Genomic DNA, 17,928 nt, shown 5'->3' on the forward strand with positions numbered 1-17,928 from the left:
ACGCCCTGTTCACCGAGGAACTGGGACACGCTTTTCACTGCACTTTAGCTGTCTGGGTGTGCCCGGGGAGCCGTCACAAAGAGCCTATAAAAGGTCCCCACCTACACCAGCAGTAAGAGGGCTCTAGGAAGTCCACGATGAGCACTGCGTCCAAGCGTTCGGTTTCGGATTGTACTTTGGGCCAACACTCACCGAGCCTGGGTACCGCGACTCGCAATGAAAAGACAAGAGTCACACACTCGCTAAAATTTTCTGCCATATCTTAACCGTCCCCACGCCCCTCGTCCCCACCCCACCCTCAACAGTGAGCGAATGCGCAAATAAGGGTTTTCAGGCGTCTGTGGGAAAGAGGGAGGGGAAGGCAGAAGTCAAGCACAGACCGGGCCGTGGCATCGCTCAAGAGAGTGAGCGCCCGGCTCCCCACCGAGGAAAACCGGGGTCCGGCCCGGAGGAGGCCGCGGCCGGCACGAGATGCTGGAGAGGCGGGGGCCGATGGGGGGGAGCAGACCACGGTCACGCAACCAGTCCGCCCCGGGGACTTCCTCTTGTCCCGGGTGCATCGCTCCCACCCCCGGCCCTTTTGGTTTCGACCTGGCGGCTGGGAGGGGCCGCAGGACGCCATTCCCACAATGCTCTGGGGCGTGCCGCCGCCGCCGTCGCTGCCGCCGCCTCCGCTACCGCTAGTGGAAGAAGATGGCGGAAGGTGGAGCGGCGGATTTGGACACCCAGCGGTCTGACATCGCGACGCTACTCAAAACCTCGCTCCGGAAAGGGGACACTTGGTGAGAGAAGGAGGTTGAGGTGCCCGCGGTTTCCCGGGGATGGTGGGTAACTGGGCGGGAACTGCGGACTGGTGTCTTTCGCTAGTGACAGGTGCGGGTAGGTCCGGCGGCTGCCGCCCTGAGCAGCAGGATTTTGGCCGCTGCCGAAATTTGGGGGCAGAGGTTGGACTGGAGGTGAGGGTTAGGGTTCGTGGCCTGTTGGGGCGTGCTGAGAGATTTGTGGGGATCAGAGCGGCGGCTCATGCAGTTCTCTTCGTCCTCCTTCCTCCCATAGTGCCGCTCCCACCTCAGGCCTTTCCGAACCATAGGTTACAGTTGTTGGTTTTGAGTTCTTCAGTATGTTTGACAGGTCTGGGTCCCGCGGTTTGTTACGATCCCATCCGCTTTACTTCTCCAGTCATTTCCTTTCCGGGCATTGTCGGCATCCAAGTTGCCTCTTATTCTGATTCTCGCATTCTTCCGGGAGGCAGGCTGCAGGATGTTTGCGGTCCGTACTATACAGGTGGCATGTGTCAGGGCGCCAGTTAAGAGAAAGAAACCGTAGTTTGCAGTTCCTTGTCAAAAAGAGGGAGAGAAGTAGGGAACCTTAGGCTTTTGAGAGATACCACGTGGTCTTGTGCTTTAGTGGAGGCTTGATAAAAGCCGGCACCGTTTTTCTTGAAGTACAGCCCTTCTCTCCTGTTTCAGGGATAACATAAAACATAGGCCTGCAAAAAGTAGGTAAGTCTGTTTGCCGCTTAAGTAACTTGCTAGTTTGGAAACTTATAAAATACCAGAGGATATACACTTAAAATACTGAATGAAGTATGTGGAGATTTTAATTTTGATACTTGTCGGCCTTATCAGTTGATTTCCAGAATTAAATATGTGAATATGTGACATGAAGAGAAAGTACTCAGTTTATTAGGAGGGAAGGTGAAATCAAGTAGGCCTATTGTATGATTCGTGTGTAGTATTTAAAAATATTCCTGTATCACTTTACTGGAACAGCTAAGGAATATAATGTAGTTAGTGTAGCTTTTTATTATAAGAAAAAATTATTTCCACTTCCCACTGTCTCTGTAACTATGGTATGTAATTTACAAAGTGTTTTTTCAGATACTGTAATATAGCTTAATGGAAAGAGCATAGAATTTAGACCTGAGTTATGTCACAGTTGCAGTAATTAACTTGCAGTATAACTTTGGGGAAAGGTAATTTAAATTATTGCATTTCAGTATCTTCATCTATGAAATGGACAATAGTTTTTTTATAAGGGTTTTATCCTGATTCAATTAAATACTTAAAATAGATTTGATACTTAAGAAAAGTGTTAAATTTTAGTTGCCTTTTTATCTCCACCTTTTACTCCTAACAAAATGCTGTGATATTAGGGTTGGGACTTGAATTTAAATACTTTGATCTAAGTCCTGGTACTTTTTTCCTACTTTGTAGGCTGCGTACTGTGTTTATATGATAAAAATACCTGTGGGTGTCAACATATACTCGTTGCATTACAGCACAAAATATGACCTTTGAATAAATAATTGTTATTATTCACATTGGAGCATTCCTAACATGTTTATTTCTTTGGAGAAATTTGGCTACATATCCTAGGATAACCTGTATTTACTTTGGCCTGTGGGTTTTTAAAGATGAAATCAATCCTTGCTCTATTTGTTAAAGAACTTCTAAGAATTCTTAATTTATCTAGCCCATTACCCTGTGTAAAAACGTAAATGTGTATTTCCTTAAAATAGAAATATGTAAATTAAATTTTGGATTATTGTTTCTCTTTAGTCTTGTTATACTTTTGGTATACTGAGTAATCATTGGTATTGTTGGCCCTATAGGATGATAGGAGCTGTATCTATACTGTGGGCATTAAACTTTTTAAATCATGGTATTTTTCAAATAAATTTTTAATTCTGGTATTTTTCAAATAAATAATTTTTGCTTTTTGACAAAGTTATTGTAAATCATTTTAAAGAGTAAAATACAGGGGGTCCATAAGTTTGAGTCATTTGAATGTTTTCATTTTAAAGAAAACCGAAGCCCAGATATTTTAGGGAACAGCAGAAGGTACAAACTTTTATCTTCGCATTAATTTTTCTTCTCATTTAAAGGGAGGAAAATGAACTTGTATGAGCAAGGTGGTGCTGAGGAGTTGGAGAAATCTGTTTCGTTTATATGCGAGCCAGTTTGTTTTCCAAATTAGCCGATGAAACCTGTCTTGCTTCAAAATAGTGTAGTGTAAAAGTCTGATTGAGAGTTTGAAGGAGAATAGCTTGAGTAAAAATCCGACAGTGTATTTGTGAGCTCAGCACTGGTAAAGATACCTACAAATTTAGTTGTAACCTTTTAAGCTTTTTTTAACCTTAGTGTTAGTCTTTTCTGGGTGATTGGGTAAATCCTATCTGTTTTTATGTAGCTGAAATGGGCCATTTGTAAATGGAACATTGCCTTGGTGTATGAATATCACCATCTTTGAAAGATTGGGCTACTGAGAAAAAAATGGTAGATTTACCAGAAGTTTATTCTCAAAAGCTTAATTCAAATGTTTGAAGTTACAGTCAAATGAATTTTTAAAAATGTATTTCACAAGTTAGGCTGTGAGTGCTTTGTAGATAAGGGCTGTCTCATAGTAGTCTGGTAATTCTAACGCCTAGGCAGGTAATAAGATGTGTTTGGTTCTGGATGAATGCTAGAGTTTCTGTTTATTTGTAAACAATGAAAGATTTTTATCTGCAAACTGCTTACTTGTCTAGATGCAAAAATAAATAAGTCTGAAATGAAGAACAAACTTTATGATACATGTGGTACTAGACTTTAAAAAGTAAGTCATAGTTGATTAACAAGAGTAATACCTCTTAAAAGGTGAAGTAGAAAAGTGACACTGGTCTGCATCAGAAGGAGTAAAGATATAGTCTCATAATGTCATTTTTTATGTGCTTCAACTCCAAGGAGAGATTCAGAAAACTATAAACAACATTAAAAAATAGAATTTTGGACCTATATAGAAAAAATATATAAGGGAACTAAAATTGCCTTGCAAGGAGTGAAAGATAACTTCATCTTCAAGAACGTGGTTGTTTCTCCTGATAAGGCAGAAAGAAAATTTGTTTGTTACATTAAAAAAAAAAAAAAAAAAGCAACCTATTGCTGTCAAGCTGATTTCAGACTCATAGCTACCCTGTATGACCAAGTAGAATTGCCCCAAAGGGTTTCCAAAGTTGTAATCTTTACAGAAGCTGACTGCCACACCTTTTCTCCTGCAGAGCGGCTGTTGGGTTCAAACTGTTGACTTCTCGGTTAGCAGCCAAGCGCTAAACCATTGTGCCACCAAGGCCCCTCTTAAATTATATTACATGTAATTGCCTTAGAAATGGAGGAACCTATTTAAGGGTAGCTTTAGTTTTTTTTATGAGTCGGAATCCACCCAACAGCAACTAACAACAGAGTTCTATAAATGGAGTTCCTGGGTGCAGCAAATGGTTAACACATTCAGCTGCTAACTGAAAGTTTGGAGGTTTGAGTCTACCCACGGGCAGCTCAGAAGAAAGGCCTGGTGCTGTATTTCAAAAAAATTAGCCATTGAAAACCTTACGGAGTATGGCTCTACTCTGGCACACGTGGGTCTCCGTGAGTTGGAATCGACTGGAAGGCAAATGATTTTTGTAGTTAGATAAATGAGTTATAAGGAAAAGTTGTAAGTTGTGGCATGTTCTCTTTGGGTATTTCTTTTAAAATAGACCTTTTATGAGTAAATAAATAGGTAACTACAAATTATGAAAATCACTACTTCCTTTTCCCCATTTTTATTAAATGTTATTCATCTACCAGTCATTTTTGCTTATTTTTATGTGCAAGTATATTCAGTGGCAATGTGTAGCTAGCTTTATAAAGCAACTGAATCTAGCGTGTCAATTTTGTATAAACTAAGAACTTCAGTATTCTTAAGGTAAAATTGAAGAGTAACTTGTTTAGAGTCATTTAAAATGTATATGACACATTCGTTTCAGTAAATTGCCAAGGAAAATTCCATCTGATCAATTTGATTCTAGAAAAGAGACATTGATCTCAGTTTATGGAGTTTTCTATTATTCTTTTTCTTAGAAATATTTGAGGCTTTATTTGGTTCCTTATGTTAGTACAACTTTAATTGACACTAATAGAAAATAACCTTATAATCACAAATCAGCTAATAATCTAAAGGGACACTATTGATAATCATGATTGCCATCATGATTACCAACATGATTAGTATATACATAGTAATGAACTTTTTACATTACTGTTAAAGTTAATTTTAGTTATGCCAGGGAGTTTACCACAAAAATAGCCTAACACTGAGTATGTGTTATATCCATTTACAGAAAATGAAACTAGAAAGTGAAACTGTTTTTCAGTGTTGGTAAATTGGTGAAATAAGAGTGTATTTTTAACATTTTAATTGTTTAAAATCTAGAAAAACAATTTTAGGAAATTTTTTAATCAGTTCTGAGTTGTTAGTGAACCCAGGAATAATATAGCCTATTTGACCAAGAAAATCCTAACTTTATTTTTTCTTAATGATACCATTTTCCCATTAACACAAACAAGGTATTAAATAAATGGTCTTTTTAGAAAATGTTTTGTGACAGTTATTAATCTTGCTTGCACATAAGTATAATAAGAAAAAAAGATAGCTTGTCAGTCCATGACCTGTAACATTACTTGTACATTTAAAAACACTTGTATGCCAGGTGCTATTGTAAGCATTTTACATGTATTAACTTATTCATCACCACAATTCTAGGGGACGGGTGTTTTTATTCCATTTTTCCATTAGGAATCCTAGGCTCAGAAAAGTTAAGTCACTTCACTGTGTTCGTATAATCTTATACCTGGGATTTGAAAACGGGGAGTCTGAATCTTTAGTCCTTGCCCTTAAATTACTTTACTGTACTGCTTATTTTAAAGATGTATATATAAAAGTAGTTTTACTTTAAAAGAAAAATGAGTGGACATTTTTTCTTTTAGAAATGGAGTCTATTTTATGTTTAGCAGCATAATTCTACCATTTTATTCCCCACTCGTTTCTTGTGACTGTTCAGTTTAGATACGATAGAGTGTAGAAAATCTAGACATCTTGCTTCCAAAATTAAATATGTTTAAAAATTGATAGGTGACTAACTGAATACATAGGACAACAACAGCAAAAATGTACCAAAAGTACATTCAAACAGAAGAGTGAGATCATTTTCTGTTGAAATTTTGAATTTAATCCTTTATCAGTAATCATGAGCTATTTATTAGAAGTGATGTGGCCCCTTCTTAAATAGTTTTACAGCAGTAACGCATCGAGTAGGTAGTAAGAGCTTGCAGAATATTTTTTGTTAGTACTTTGCCAGTATTTTACCAGTAATGGTTTATAGTAAACCACAAGTACGTTAGGCTCTGTTTTTGGAGTCTGTAGGAGTAGGCCAACACAGAAATGCAAATACGAATGTTGGTATTTTATGTTCCATGTTTACTGGTGGTTTTTTTTTTTTTTTTCAGTACTGACTCTCTTAGTGAATTTTCCAAGTCAAAGAACATTCAAATTAAGACAGCATAATCATACTGATACCTCTTTGACATATTTCCAAAAACTGTGTCAGTTGTATCACCGCTAATAAAGCCATCAATTTTGCCGTCTTAGCCCTTGGAAACTCTACGGGGCAGTTCTACTCCGTCCTTCAGGGTTGCTGTGAGTCAGAATTGACTCGACGGCACTGGTTTTTTTTTTTTTTTTTTAGTCATTGGATATATCCATTTTCTTACATGAGTTTAAATTGATTCTTCTTCCTTTCACTTTGAGAATCACTCCGTTAAATCGTTACTACATTTTTTCTCCTTTTTTTTTTTTTTTTTTTTGACGGCATGTGTTTTCAGCATTGGAATACATGCTTACTAATTGAATGTGTTTAAATTTTTGGTTGGTAATAATGGATTGTGAGAAATGTAATCTGGCAATACAATCTACCAGTTAGGCTAGTGGCACTTGGGCGCCACCTATCTGTGGCATATCAGTATGCCACTAAGAACTAGGTATATCATTTATGGCTGGCGTCTTTCCATTTTTTTTTTTACGTGGGGAACTTGCGGTTTTCCAAATATAACACAGAAAAACCAAAACAAACCCCTCAGGACTCCGTAACTATCACACTGAAAAGCCATAGTTATGCTTGCAAGCCTTATCTCACAGAAATAAAGGAAGAAAAAGCAAAAGTTTATAAAACTAACTCATCTAGGAAGCATCACCTAATAGAATGGTTAACCTACCCCACAAAGAGCCACAAACTCTCATCTGCTGAGTTTCAGGCATTTCAAAAGGAATCCACCTTGACGCTAAATGGATTAGAACCAGAATATCGCCTTGCCGCTGAGGTCCAGAGGCATAAAAAGTGATTGGCATACCGTTTATACCAATAATAAAGAAAGGGTTATAACAAGCCATGATTATTGATGAAAGTGAATTGAAACTATCGTGCACATTAGCAGGGAGCTAATTGGTAAAGGTGTTTCACATTATCTGATTTCATCCTCAAAATAAGGATCAGAATTTATATTTATATTCCTTATAGATGAAGGATCTGAGCACAGAGAAATTAATTGGCTTGCCTGTGATTCACAGGTATACCGTAAGCAGTGAACATTTGTTAAATGCTTACTCTGTGCAAGCCAGTATTCTAAGGGCTTTGTACTTACCACATTTAATCCTTACAAGTGCCCTTATTTATATCATTTTACAGGTGTTTGATGATTCTAGAGCTAGTTTAAATACCTGATTTATAATGATGTAAAAGATCCCTGGGTGACACAAATGGTTTACAATTAACTGTTCACCTAAAGGTTAGCACTCTTTCTTTAAAATAAATGGTTAAGGGTTCGCCTGCTAACCAAAAAGTCGACAGTGGAACCCACCAGCCTGTTCCTTGGAAACCCTGTGGGGCAGTTAGTCCTACTGTGTCCTCCAGGGCCTCTATGGGTCAGAATCGACTCAACAGCAATGGGGTTATATATAGGCATGTGAGCTTTATTGGCATATAATTCACATACCAAACAATTCACCCACTTAGAATATACAATTCACTGGTTTTTAAATATATTTTCAGTTGTGCAGCCATCACCACAATCAATGTTAGAATATTTTCATCTTCCCAAAAAGAAACCCCATACCCATTAGTAGTCACTCCCTGTTTTCTCCCAAATATATTTTTTCTAGGCAGCCACTGATCTACTTTGTCTTTACGTTGTTGTTAGTTGCCACCAAGTGGTTTCCAATTCATAGTGACCTTGTGTATAACAGAACCAAGTACTGCCTGGCCTTGTGCCATCTTCATGATTATTGGTATGTTGAGTCCATTTTGTTGGATTCAAAATGGCTATTTTGTTAGTCCACCTCACTGAGGGTTTCCCTTTTTTTCAGTGACCTGCTACTTTACCAAACATGTTGTCCTTTTCTAGCAATTGCTCTTACCTGATGGCATGTCCAAAGTAAATGAGCCAAAGTTTCACCATCCTTGCATCTTAGGAATATGCCAGTCGTATTTTCTTTAAGACCGATTTGTTCTTTTGGCAATCCATGATGTATTCAGTGTTCTTTGCCAATACCACAATTTGAAACCATCAAATCTTCTGTCTTCCTTTGTCATTGTCCAGCTTTTGCATGTGATTGAAAAGATCATGGCCTGGATCAGATGTACCTCAGTCATCAAAGTGGCATCTTTGTTTTTGAAAACTTTAATGAGGTCTTTGCAGTGTGTCATTCAGTTTGTTGACTGTTGTCAGGTAATCTCTATAGATTTGTCTATGCCAGATATTTCATGTAAATGCAAATATAGAATATGTGAAATTTTTGTGTCTGGCTTATTTTACTTACGATAATGTTTTCTATTCCCACGTGTCTGTCAGTTTGTTGTACTGTGGGGGCTTGCTTGTTGCTGCGATTCTGGCAGCTATGCCACTGGTATTCAGATGCCAGCAGGGTCACCCATGGAGGACAGGTTTCAGCTGAGCTTCCAGATTAAGACAGACTAGGAAGAAGGACCCAACAGTCTGCTTCTGAAAAGATTTAACCAGTAAAAACCTTATGAATAGCAGTGGAACATTGATTGATATAGTTCTGCAAAATGAGCCTCTCAGTTTGGAAGGCACTCAAAGGATAACTGGGAAGAGCTGCCTCCTCAAAGGAGAGTCGACTTTAATGATGTGGATGGAGTCAAGCTTTCGGGACCTTCATTTGCTCATGTGGCACGACTCAAAATGAGAAGAAACAGCTGCAAACATCCACTAATAATTGGAACATGGAATGTGCAAAGTACGATAGGAAAATTTGAAGTTATCAGAAATGAAATGGAAGGACAGGAACCATCCCCAAAGCCAACTCTTCAGACAGGGATTGGACTGGACAGTGGGTTGGAGAGAGATGCTGGTAAGGAGTGAGCTTCTTGGATCAGGTAGACACTTGAGTCTGTGTTGGCATCTCCTGCCTGGAGGGGAGATGAGAGGGTAGAGGGGATTAGAAGCTGGCAAAATGGACACAAAAAGAGAGAGTGGAGGGAGGGAGCGGGCGGTCTTATTAGGGGGAGATCAATTGCGAGTATGTAGCAAGGTGTATATAAGTTTTTGTGTGAGAGACTGACTTGATTTGTAAACTTTCAGTTAAAGCACAATAAAAATTAAAAAAAGAAAAAATGAAATGGAATGCATGAGCATCGATATCCTAGGCATTAGTGAACTGAAATGTACTGGTATTGGCCATTTTGAATCAGACAGTCATATGATACACCCTGCCAGCAGTGGCAACTTTAAGAGGAATGGCATTCATCATCAAAAAGAACATTTCAAGATCTATCCTGAAGTATGACGCTGTCAGGAATAGAATATCCATATGCCTGCAAAGAAGATCAGTTAATCTGACTATTATCCAAATTTACGTACCAACCACTAAGGCCAAAGATGAAGAAATTGTAGATTTTTACCAACTTCTGCAGTATGAAATTGACAGAACATGCAACCAGGATCCTTGAAAATTACTGGAGATTGGAATCCAAAAGTTGGAAACAAAGAAGAAGGATCAGTAGTTGGAAAGTACGGCCTCGGTGATAGAAATGATGCTGGAAACTGCATGATAGAATTTTGCAAGACCAACAACTTCATTACAAGTACCTTTTTTAACCAACATAAACGGCGATTATACACATGGACCCTACCAGATGGAATACATAGGAATCAAATCAACTACATTTGTGGAAAGAGATGATGGAAAACCTCAATATCATCAGTCAGAACAAGGCCAGGACTGACTGCAGAACAGACCATCAATTGCTCCTATGCAGGTTCAAGTTGAAACTGAAGAAAATTAGAACAAGTCGACAAGAGTCAAAGTATGACCTGAGTATATCCCACCTGAATTTAGAGACCATCTCAAGAAAAAAATTTTTTTTCTTCAAGAATAGATTTGACGTGTTGAACACTAATGAGTGAAGACCAAATGAGTTGTGGAATGACATCAAGGACATCATCCATGAAGAAAGCAAGAGGTCATTGAAAAAGCAGGAAAGAAAGAAAAGAGCAAAATGGATGTCAGAAGAGACTTTGAAACTTGCTCTTGAACGTAGAGTAGCCAAAGTGAAAGGAAGAAATGATAAAGTAAAAGAGTTCAACAAAAGCAGCTTGGGAAGACAAAATAGTATAACAACATATGAAAAGACCTGGAGATGGGAAACCAAAAGAGAAGAACATGCTCTGCATTTCTAGAACTGAAGAAAAAATTCAAGCCTCAAGTTGCCATATTGAAGGATTCTATAGGGAAAGTATTAAATGACTCAGGAAGCATCAAAAGAAGATGGAAGGAATACACAGTCACTATACCAAGAAGAATTGATTGATGTTCAGCCATTTCAGGAGAGACCATATGAGCAAGAACCAGTAGTACTGAAGGAAGAAGTCCAAGCTGCAGTGACGGCATTGGTGAAAAACAAGGCTTCAGGAATTGACGGAATACCAATCGAGATGTTTCAACAGACAGGTTCAGCACTGGAAGTACTTACTTGTCTATGCCAAGAAATTTGGAAGACAGCTACCCAGCCAATTAACTGGAAGAGATCTGTATTTATGCCTAGTCCCAAGAAAGGTGATGCCACCGAATGCGGAAATCATCAAACAATATCATTAATATCACATCCAATCAAAATTTTGCTGAAGATCATTCAAAAGCGGCTACAGCAGCATGTCGACAGGGAACTGCCGGAAATTCAATCTGGATTCAGAAGAGGACGTAGAACCAGGGATATCATTGCTGATATTAGATGGATCCTGGATGAAAGCAGCAAATACCAGAAGGATATTTACCTGTATTTTATTGACTAGGCAAAGGCATTCGACTGTGTGCATCATAACAACTTAATGGATAATGTTGCGAAGAATGCAAATTCCAGAACACTTAATTGTGCTCATGAGGAACCTGTACATAGATCAAGAGGCAGTGTTTCGAACAGAACAAGAAGATACTGCGTGGTTTAGAGTCAGGGAAGGTGTGTGTCAGGGCTGTATCCTTTCAGCATACCTATTCAGTCTGTATGCTGAGCAAATATTCCAAAAAACTGGACTATATGAAGAAGACTGGGGCATCAGGATTGGAGAAAGACTCACTAACAACCTTCGATATGCAGATGACACAACCTTGCTTGCTGAAAGTGAAGAGGACCTAAGCACTTCCCAATGAAGATCAAAGACCATAGTCTTCAGTATGGATTATACCTCAACATAAAGAAAACAAAAATCCTAATAAATGGAGAAAAGATTGAAATCATCAGGGATTTTATTTTACTCGGATCCACAATCAACACCCATGGAATCAGCAGTCAAGAAATCAAAAGATGCACTGCATTGGGCAAATCTGACCTCTTTAAACTGTTGAAAAGTAAAGGTGTCACCTTGAAGACTAGGGTGTGCCTGACGCAAGCCATGGTATTGTCAGTTGCCTCCTATGCATGTGAAAGCTGGACAGTGAACAAAGAAGACCGAAGAAGTATTGATGTCTTTGAATTGTAGTATTGGAGAAGAATATTGAATAAACCATAGAGTGCCAAAAGAGTGAACAAATTTGTCTTGGAAGAAGCACAACCAGAATGCTCCTTAGAAGCAAGGGTGGCGAGACTGCATCTCATGTTGGACATGTTGTCAGGAGGGATCAGTGCCTGGAGAAGGACGTCATGCTGGGTAGAGTGCTAGTGAAAAACGAGGAAGACCCTCAACAAAATGGATTGACACAGCTGCTGCAACAACGGGCTTGAGTTTAACAACGATCATGAGGATGGCGCAGGACAGGGCAGTATTTCGTTCTGTCGTACATAGGGTCGGTATGAGTCAGAGTCGAGTCTGTGGCACCTTAAAAACAACGTGTTCTAGGTTCCTCCATATTACGGTAGGTATCAGTACTTCATTTCATCTTCCATCTTGTTGCTGAATGATAGGCCGTTGTCTAGACACCGCGTTCATTTCGTCTGTTCATCGGTTGGTGAACATTGGATTTGTTTCCGGTTTTTGGCTATTATCCATAATGCTGCTGTGACATTTGTGTACAGATTTTTGTGTAGATGTTTTTATTTCTCGTGGGTGTATACCTAATAGTAGAATTGCTAGGTCAAATGGTCATTCTGTTTAACTATTTGAGGAACTGCTAGACTGTTTATCAAAGCAGCAGTACCATTTTACATTTCTAGTAGCTGTGCCGGAGGGTTCTAATTTCTTTACATCTTGTCAGCACTTGTTATTTTCTGTCTTTTTTATTATAGCCATTGGTGGGTGTGGTAAATCTTGAAATTTTGTTTTTGATGATGAACGTAATACCACTCTTTAATTTGTTACCGGCATAGTAGTAGTAGACCATATGAGTGTTGGAGTCAAAATGATCAATACCAGTCCATTTCAGTTCACTAACACCTAGGATATGGATCTTAAATGATTCCATTTTGTTAATGACAACTTCCAGTTTTCCTTGATTCATTTTGTATGTTTCACATTCCAGTTACTAATGGATGTTGGCTGCTGTTATTGCTCATTTTGAGTCGTGCCACATCAGCAAATGAAGGTACCAAAGGTTACCCTACTTTGAAAGAACTCTTCGAAGTTTTAAAAAGCAGAAGTGTCACTTTGATAACTAAGGTGTGTCTGATGCAAGCTTTGGGCTTTTTAATCACCGTCATATGCATGTGAGGAGCCCTGGTGGCACGGTAGTTAAGAGCTCAGCTGATAACCAAAAGATTGGCAGTTGGAATCCACCAGTCACTCCTTGGAAACCCTATAGGGCATTTATTTCTGCTCTGTCCTGTAGGGTCACTGTAAGTTGGAATCAACTCAGTTGATTGTTTATATGCATGTGAAAGTTGAGTAATGAAAAAGGAAGACATAAGAAGAATTGATGCGTTCAAACTCTGGTGTTGGCAAAAAATACTGAATATACCATGGACTGTCGAAAGAATGAACAAAACAGTCTTAGAAGAGGTACAAATGGAATGTTCCTTAAAGGCAAGAATGGCAAGACTTGGACTTGCTTACTTTGGACATGTCGTCAGAAAAGGCCAGTTAGAAAAGGACATCATGCTCAGTAAAGTACAAGGCCAATGAAAATCAGGAAAACCCTCAATGAGATGAATTTATCCAATAGTCTCAACGATGGACTCAAATGTACCAATGATCATGAAGATGGCACAGGATCATGAAGATAGTACAGGACCAACACAACATTTTGTGTTGTTATAAGTAAAGTCTTCATGAATTAGAGCTGACTTTAGGAAAATGAACAACAACAGCAGTGAGCATGAAGTGGTATCTCATTGTGGTTTTGATTTGCATCGCATTGATGGCTGATGAGGTAGGTCCCTGGGTGGTACAAACAGTTTGAGTTCGGCTGCTAATGGAAGGGTTGGTGGTTTGAACCCACCCAGTTGGCACCATGTAAGAAAGGCCTGGAAACCTGTCTCCATAAAGATTGCAGCAAAGAAAACCTTGTGGAGCTTAGTTCTACTCCAGGGGTAGAACATGGTCGGAATTGACTCAATGGCAACAGTTTTGGTTTTTTTCTTTTGGGTGGTTAATGATGCTGAACATCTTTTCAAATGCTCATTTGCCATTTATATATTTTCTTTGGAGAAATGTCTGCGTACTTACATCCTTTGCCCATTTTTTTGTTGAGTTATCCTTTTTTAATTGAGTTGTAAAAGTTCTGTATATATTCTAGATGTAAGTCCCTTATCAGATATGTGAGTTGCAGAAATTTTCATCGATTCTATAGATTTTCTTTTCGCTCTCTCGGTAATGTCCTTTGATGCTGAAAAGTTTTTAATTTTGATGAATCCCAATTTATCTGTTTTTTTCTTTTGTGGTGTGTGCTTTTGCTGTCATATCTAAGAAAGCTTTGCCTAACCAATGTCATGAAGATTTACTTCTACATTTCTTCTAAGAGTTTTACATTTAGCTTTTACATTTAGGTCTTTGATTCAGTTATTTGTGTAGAGAGTGAGGAAGCAGCCCAATTTCATTCTTCTGCATGTGTTTTTTTTTTTTTAAGCACCATTTGTTAAAAGACTTGTTTCCCAATAGAATTGCCATGGCACTCTTGTCAAAAATCAATTGACTGTAAAAGCGTGGGGTTGTTTCTAGACATTCAATTCTACTCCATTGATCTATATGTCTTTTTTTATGCCGGTACCACACTGTGTTTATTATTGTAGATTTGTAGTAGGTTTTAAAATCTGGGGGTGTGAGTTAACTTCTCATTTTCCAGATTGTTTTTGCCCTCCACTCTTATTAGTTTATACTAGGTTGTCAAAATATTGTTTTATAAATATTATTAAGTATGTGTCAGTATTTCATTAACCCATGTAAGCGATATGCTTCTCTTTAGGCAGCCTGTCTTCTTATTTCCCCTTATTTGAAATTCCCTCCCACTACCCTTATGCCCCCCAAACAAATACATTGTTCATTTTAAGAACATAAAAGCAAGTGTACTAGTTATCAAAGAGGCATTTACAGGATATCTATGGAGGAAGGTGGGACAGCAATTTCAACAGCTGGAAATGGTATGGCATCTTAAAAGAGGTCTAAACCCAAATTTATCTTGTAAGTGAAAGAAGTCATAGAATACCATTCAAATAAAGTTTGAAAGCACACAAAACAGTGTTATATATCGTTTGTAGAAATACAGTTACATAAGAAAAGTATAAAAACATTCATGGAATGATAAATACTGAGTTAAGGGTGAGGCTGTGTACAGGGAGGGAATCCATAGGGGGCCACATTTGTACTTGTAATATTTATTCCCTTAAGCTGCATAATATATATATGAATGCTTGTATTATTTTCTGAACTTTAGTAATATGATATAATTTTAAAAAATAAGTAAAGTTGGATGTAAGGATTTTTAGTTTTAAGGCAGGTTTTCTTACCTCTTTTAAATGCCAAACCCAATTTCTCTAGTGTGTAAAAGTTACACAAAGTAAGCTCAGGGAATTTTATACCATAACAACCGTGACAGTGTCGAACATTGTTAGTTACTCTTTTCTTCTTGCTTCATATATCCTTATCCTGACTTACATGTCAAATATGGTTGCAGGATGTATTTAATATGGGGAGGCATACGTATTTCAGCAGTGATAGTGTATATGTATTTTGAATGGTTAGTTAAAGAACATTTTACTTGACCTCTTTCTTGAGTTCCTTAATTTCTCTCTTAGTTCAGATGCAAAAAGAGATCATAAAAATTGGTGCTTGCTAACTGGTGAATTTAATATACCGAGCAGAAAATAGGTTAGAAATGCCTGAAATCTAAAAATTAAGACATTTTAAAAAAGGCAGAGCAGGCCATTGGTTCACTTAAAAGAACATCATCATTTTCTTTGGTTACTTTTTACTCAAACAGTGAAATTCAGAGTTTTAGTTTGTGGTACTTAAAATGTCAGTGAAATACCTGGTTTATAATTATTTTAAATACTAAATATTGTCTGTTATGGATTGAATTATGTCTCCCCATGATGTGTGTCAACTTGGCTAGTCCATGATTCTCAGTATTGTGTGATTGTCCACCATTTTGTATCTGTTGTGATTTCCTTGTGTAAATCCTACCTCTACAATGTTAAGGAGGCAGAATTAAAGGCAGTTATGTTAACTGGAAACCCTGGTGGTGTAGTGGTTAAGTGCTACGGCTGCTAACCAAAGGGTCGGCAGTTCAAATCCTCCAGGCGCTCCTTGGAAACTGTATGGGGCAGTTCTACTCTGTCCTGTAGGGTCGCTATGAGTCAGAATTGACTCGATGGCACTGGGTTTGGTTTTTTTTTTTTTGTTTTATGTTAACTGAGATTGCAAGATTAGGTTTTATTTTGAGTCAGTCTCTTTGGAGATTTAAGAGAGAGAAGCAGAGCAGAGAGGGGACCTCATTACCACCAAGCAAGAAGACCAAGGAGTGCGCGTCCTTTGGACTTAAGGTCCCTGCGCTGAGAAGCTCCTAGACCAGGGGAAGATTGATAACAAGGGCCTTTCCTCAGAGAAAGAGCCGGCAGAGAGAAAAAGCCTTCCCCTGGAGCTGGCACACTGAATTTGCACTTCTAGCCCCCTAGAGTGTGAAAAAATAAATTTCTGTTAAAGCTATCTACTTGTGGTATTTCTGTTGTAGCAGCGCTAGATAACTAAGGCATTATCAATATTTTTGTTTTTGTCAGGTGCCACCAAGTCTGTTCCAACTCATAGGGACCCTACACGCAACAGAATGAAACACTGCCCAGTCCTGTGCCATCCTCACAATTGTTGCTGTGCTTGAGCCAATTGTTGCAGCCACTTTGTCAGTACATCTTGTTGAGGGTCTTCCTCTTTTTCACTGACCCTCTACTTTACCAAGCATGATGTCCTTCTGCAGGGACTTATCCCTCCTGACAACATGTCCAAAGTATGTGAGATGTAATTTCGCCATCCTTACTTCTAAGGAGCGTTCTGGTTGTACTTCCTCCAGGACAGATTTGTTTGTTCTTTTGGCAGTCCATGGTATATTCAGTATTCTTCTCCAGCACCACAACTCGAAGGTGTCAGTTCTTCTTCTGTCTTCCTTATTCATTGTCCAGCTTTCACATGCATATGAGGCAGTTGAAAACACCATGGCTTTGGTCAGGCGCACTTTAGTACTCAAGGTGACATCTTTGCTTTTTAACACTTGAAAGAGATCTCTTGCAGCTGATCTGCCCAGTGCAGGGCGTCTTTTGATTTCTTGACTACTGCTTCCCTGGGTGTTGGTTGTGGAATTAAGTCAGATTAAATCCTTGACAACCTCAGCCTTTTCTCTTTTTATCATGGAGTTACTTATTAGTCCAGTTATGAGAATTTTTGTTTCCTTTATGTTGAGGTATAATCCATACTGAAGGCTGTGGTCTTTGGTCTTCATCATTAAGTGTCACTATTTTTTTTATTACCTTAGTATTAAAAATGGTTTAATGTTCTCACGACTCAAGTGTAATTTAAACAATATTTCATTAAATAAAGGGATTAGCCATAAACGTGAATTACATGCGGAATTGTTTGTGTTATTAATTCTGCAAAAGAGAGTTATAGATGCTTTTCTGAGATTGATGGTGCTGTGTTGAATTGGACTGAGATTTTTGTCTACTTTCTCCTTCAAAAGGATGTATTATACCTACTCTGCAGAAAGGTAGGATTTATTTTTTTAATACTAGATTATATTTTAAGCAGTATTACGCAGTGACGTTCATCTGAAAGTTGATGTGTACTCATCAAAAAAAAAATAGAACTATGCTTTCACTGCCCCTGTGGTTTTCTAAGCCCTGCTATTAGGATTTCCCCATATTGTTTTTAAACTTCTTTATATCTAGAACTATTTCTAAATCATTTATTGGTCGCTCTATGTCTTTTTTAAATTTGCTTCTAGTGTGTGTGAAAAAACATCAAACAACTTTGAAACTCTTGTATCTTCCCCTCTCAAAAAATTATGGCCTTTTAAAATTCTTTTTTACAAAAAAATTATGGTAAATATATATGTAATAAAGTTTACCATCTTAACCATTTTTAAGTTTACAGTGTAATGGCATGAAGTACACTCATGATGTTGTAAAATCATTGCTGTTAGTTGCTATCG

General features: G+C 38.3%; 1 protein-coding gene across 5 annotated transcripts in view; it reads left to right on the forward strand.

Annotated features, from left to right (window-relative positions):
- Positions 1-636: 636 nt before the first annotated feature.
- USP15 (ubiquitin specific peptidase 15) overlaps positions 637-17,928 on the forward strand; it is a 138,828-nt gene continuing 121,536 nt past the window's right edge. For 3 of the 5 annotated variants that reach the window (XM_049883753.1, XM_049883754.1, XM_049883756.1), the window contains exon 1: positions 637-782. In XM_049883753.1, the coding sequence (XP_049739710.1) occupies positions 694-782 (89 nt within the window). In that variant the 5' untranslated portion in view covers positions 637-693. The remainder of the gene's footprint in view (positions 783-17,928) is intronic. The other 2 variants (XM_049883759.1, XR_007517251.1) reach the window with 2 other exon arrangements.

The sequence above is a fragment of the Elephas maximus genome, chromosome 4 (genome assembly GCF_024166365.1).
Source record: "Elephas maximus indicus isolate mEleMax1 chromosome 4, mEleMax1 primary haplotype, whole genome shotgun sequence".
Taxonomy (NCBI): Eukaryota; Metazoa; Chordata; class Mammalia; order Proboscidea; family Elephantidae; genus Elephas; species Elephas maximus.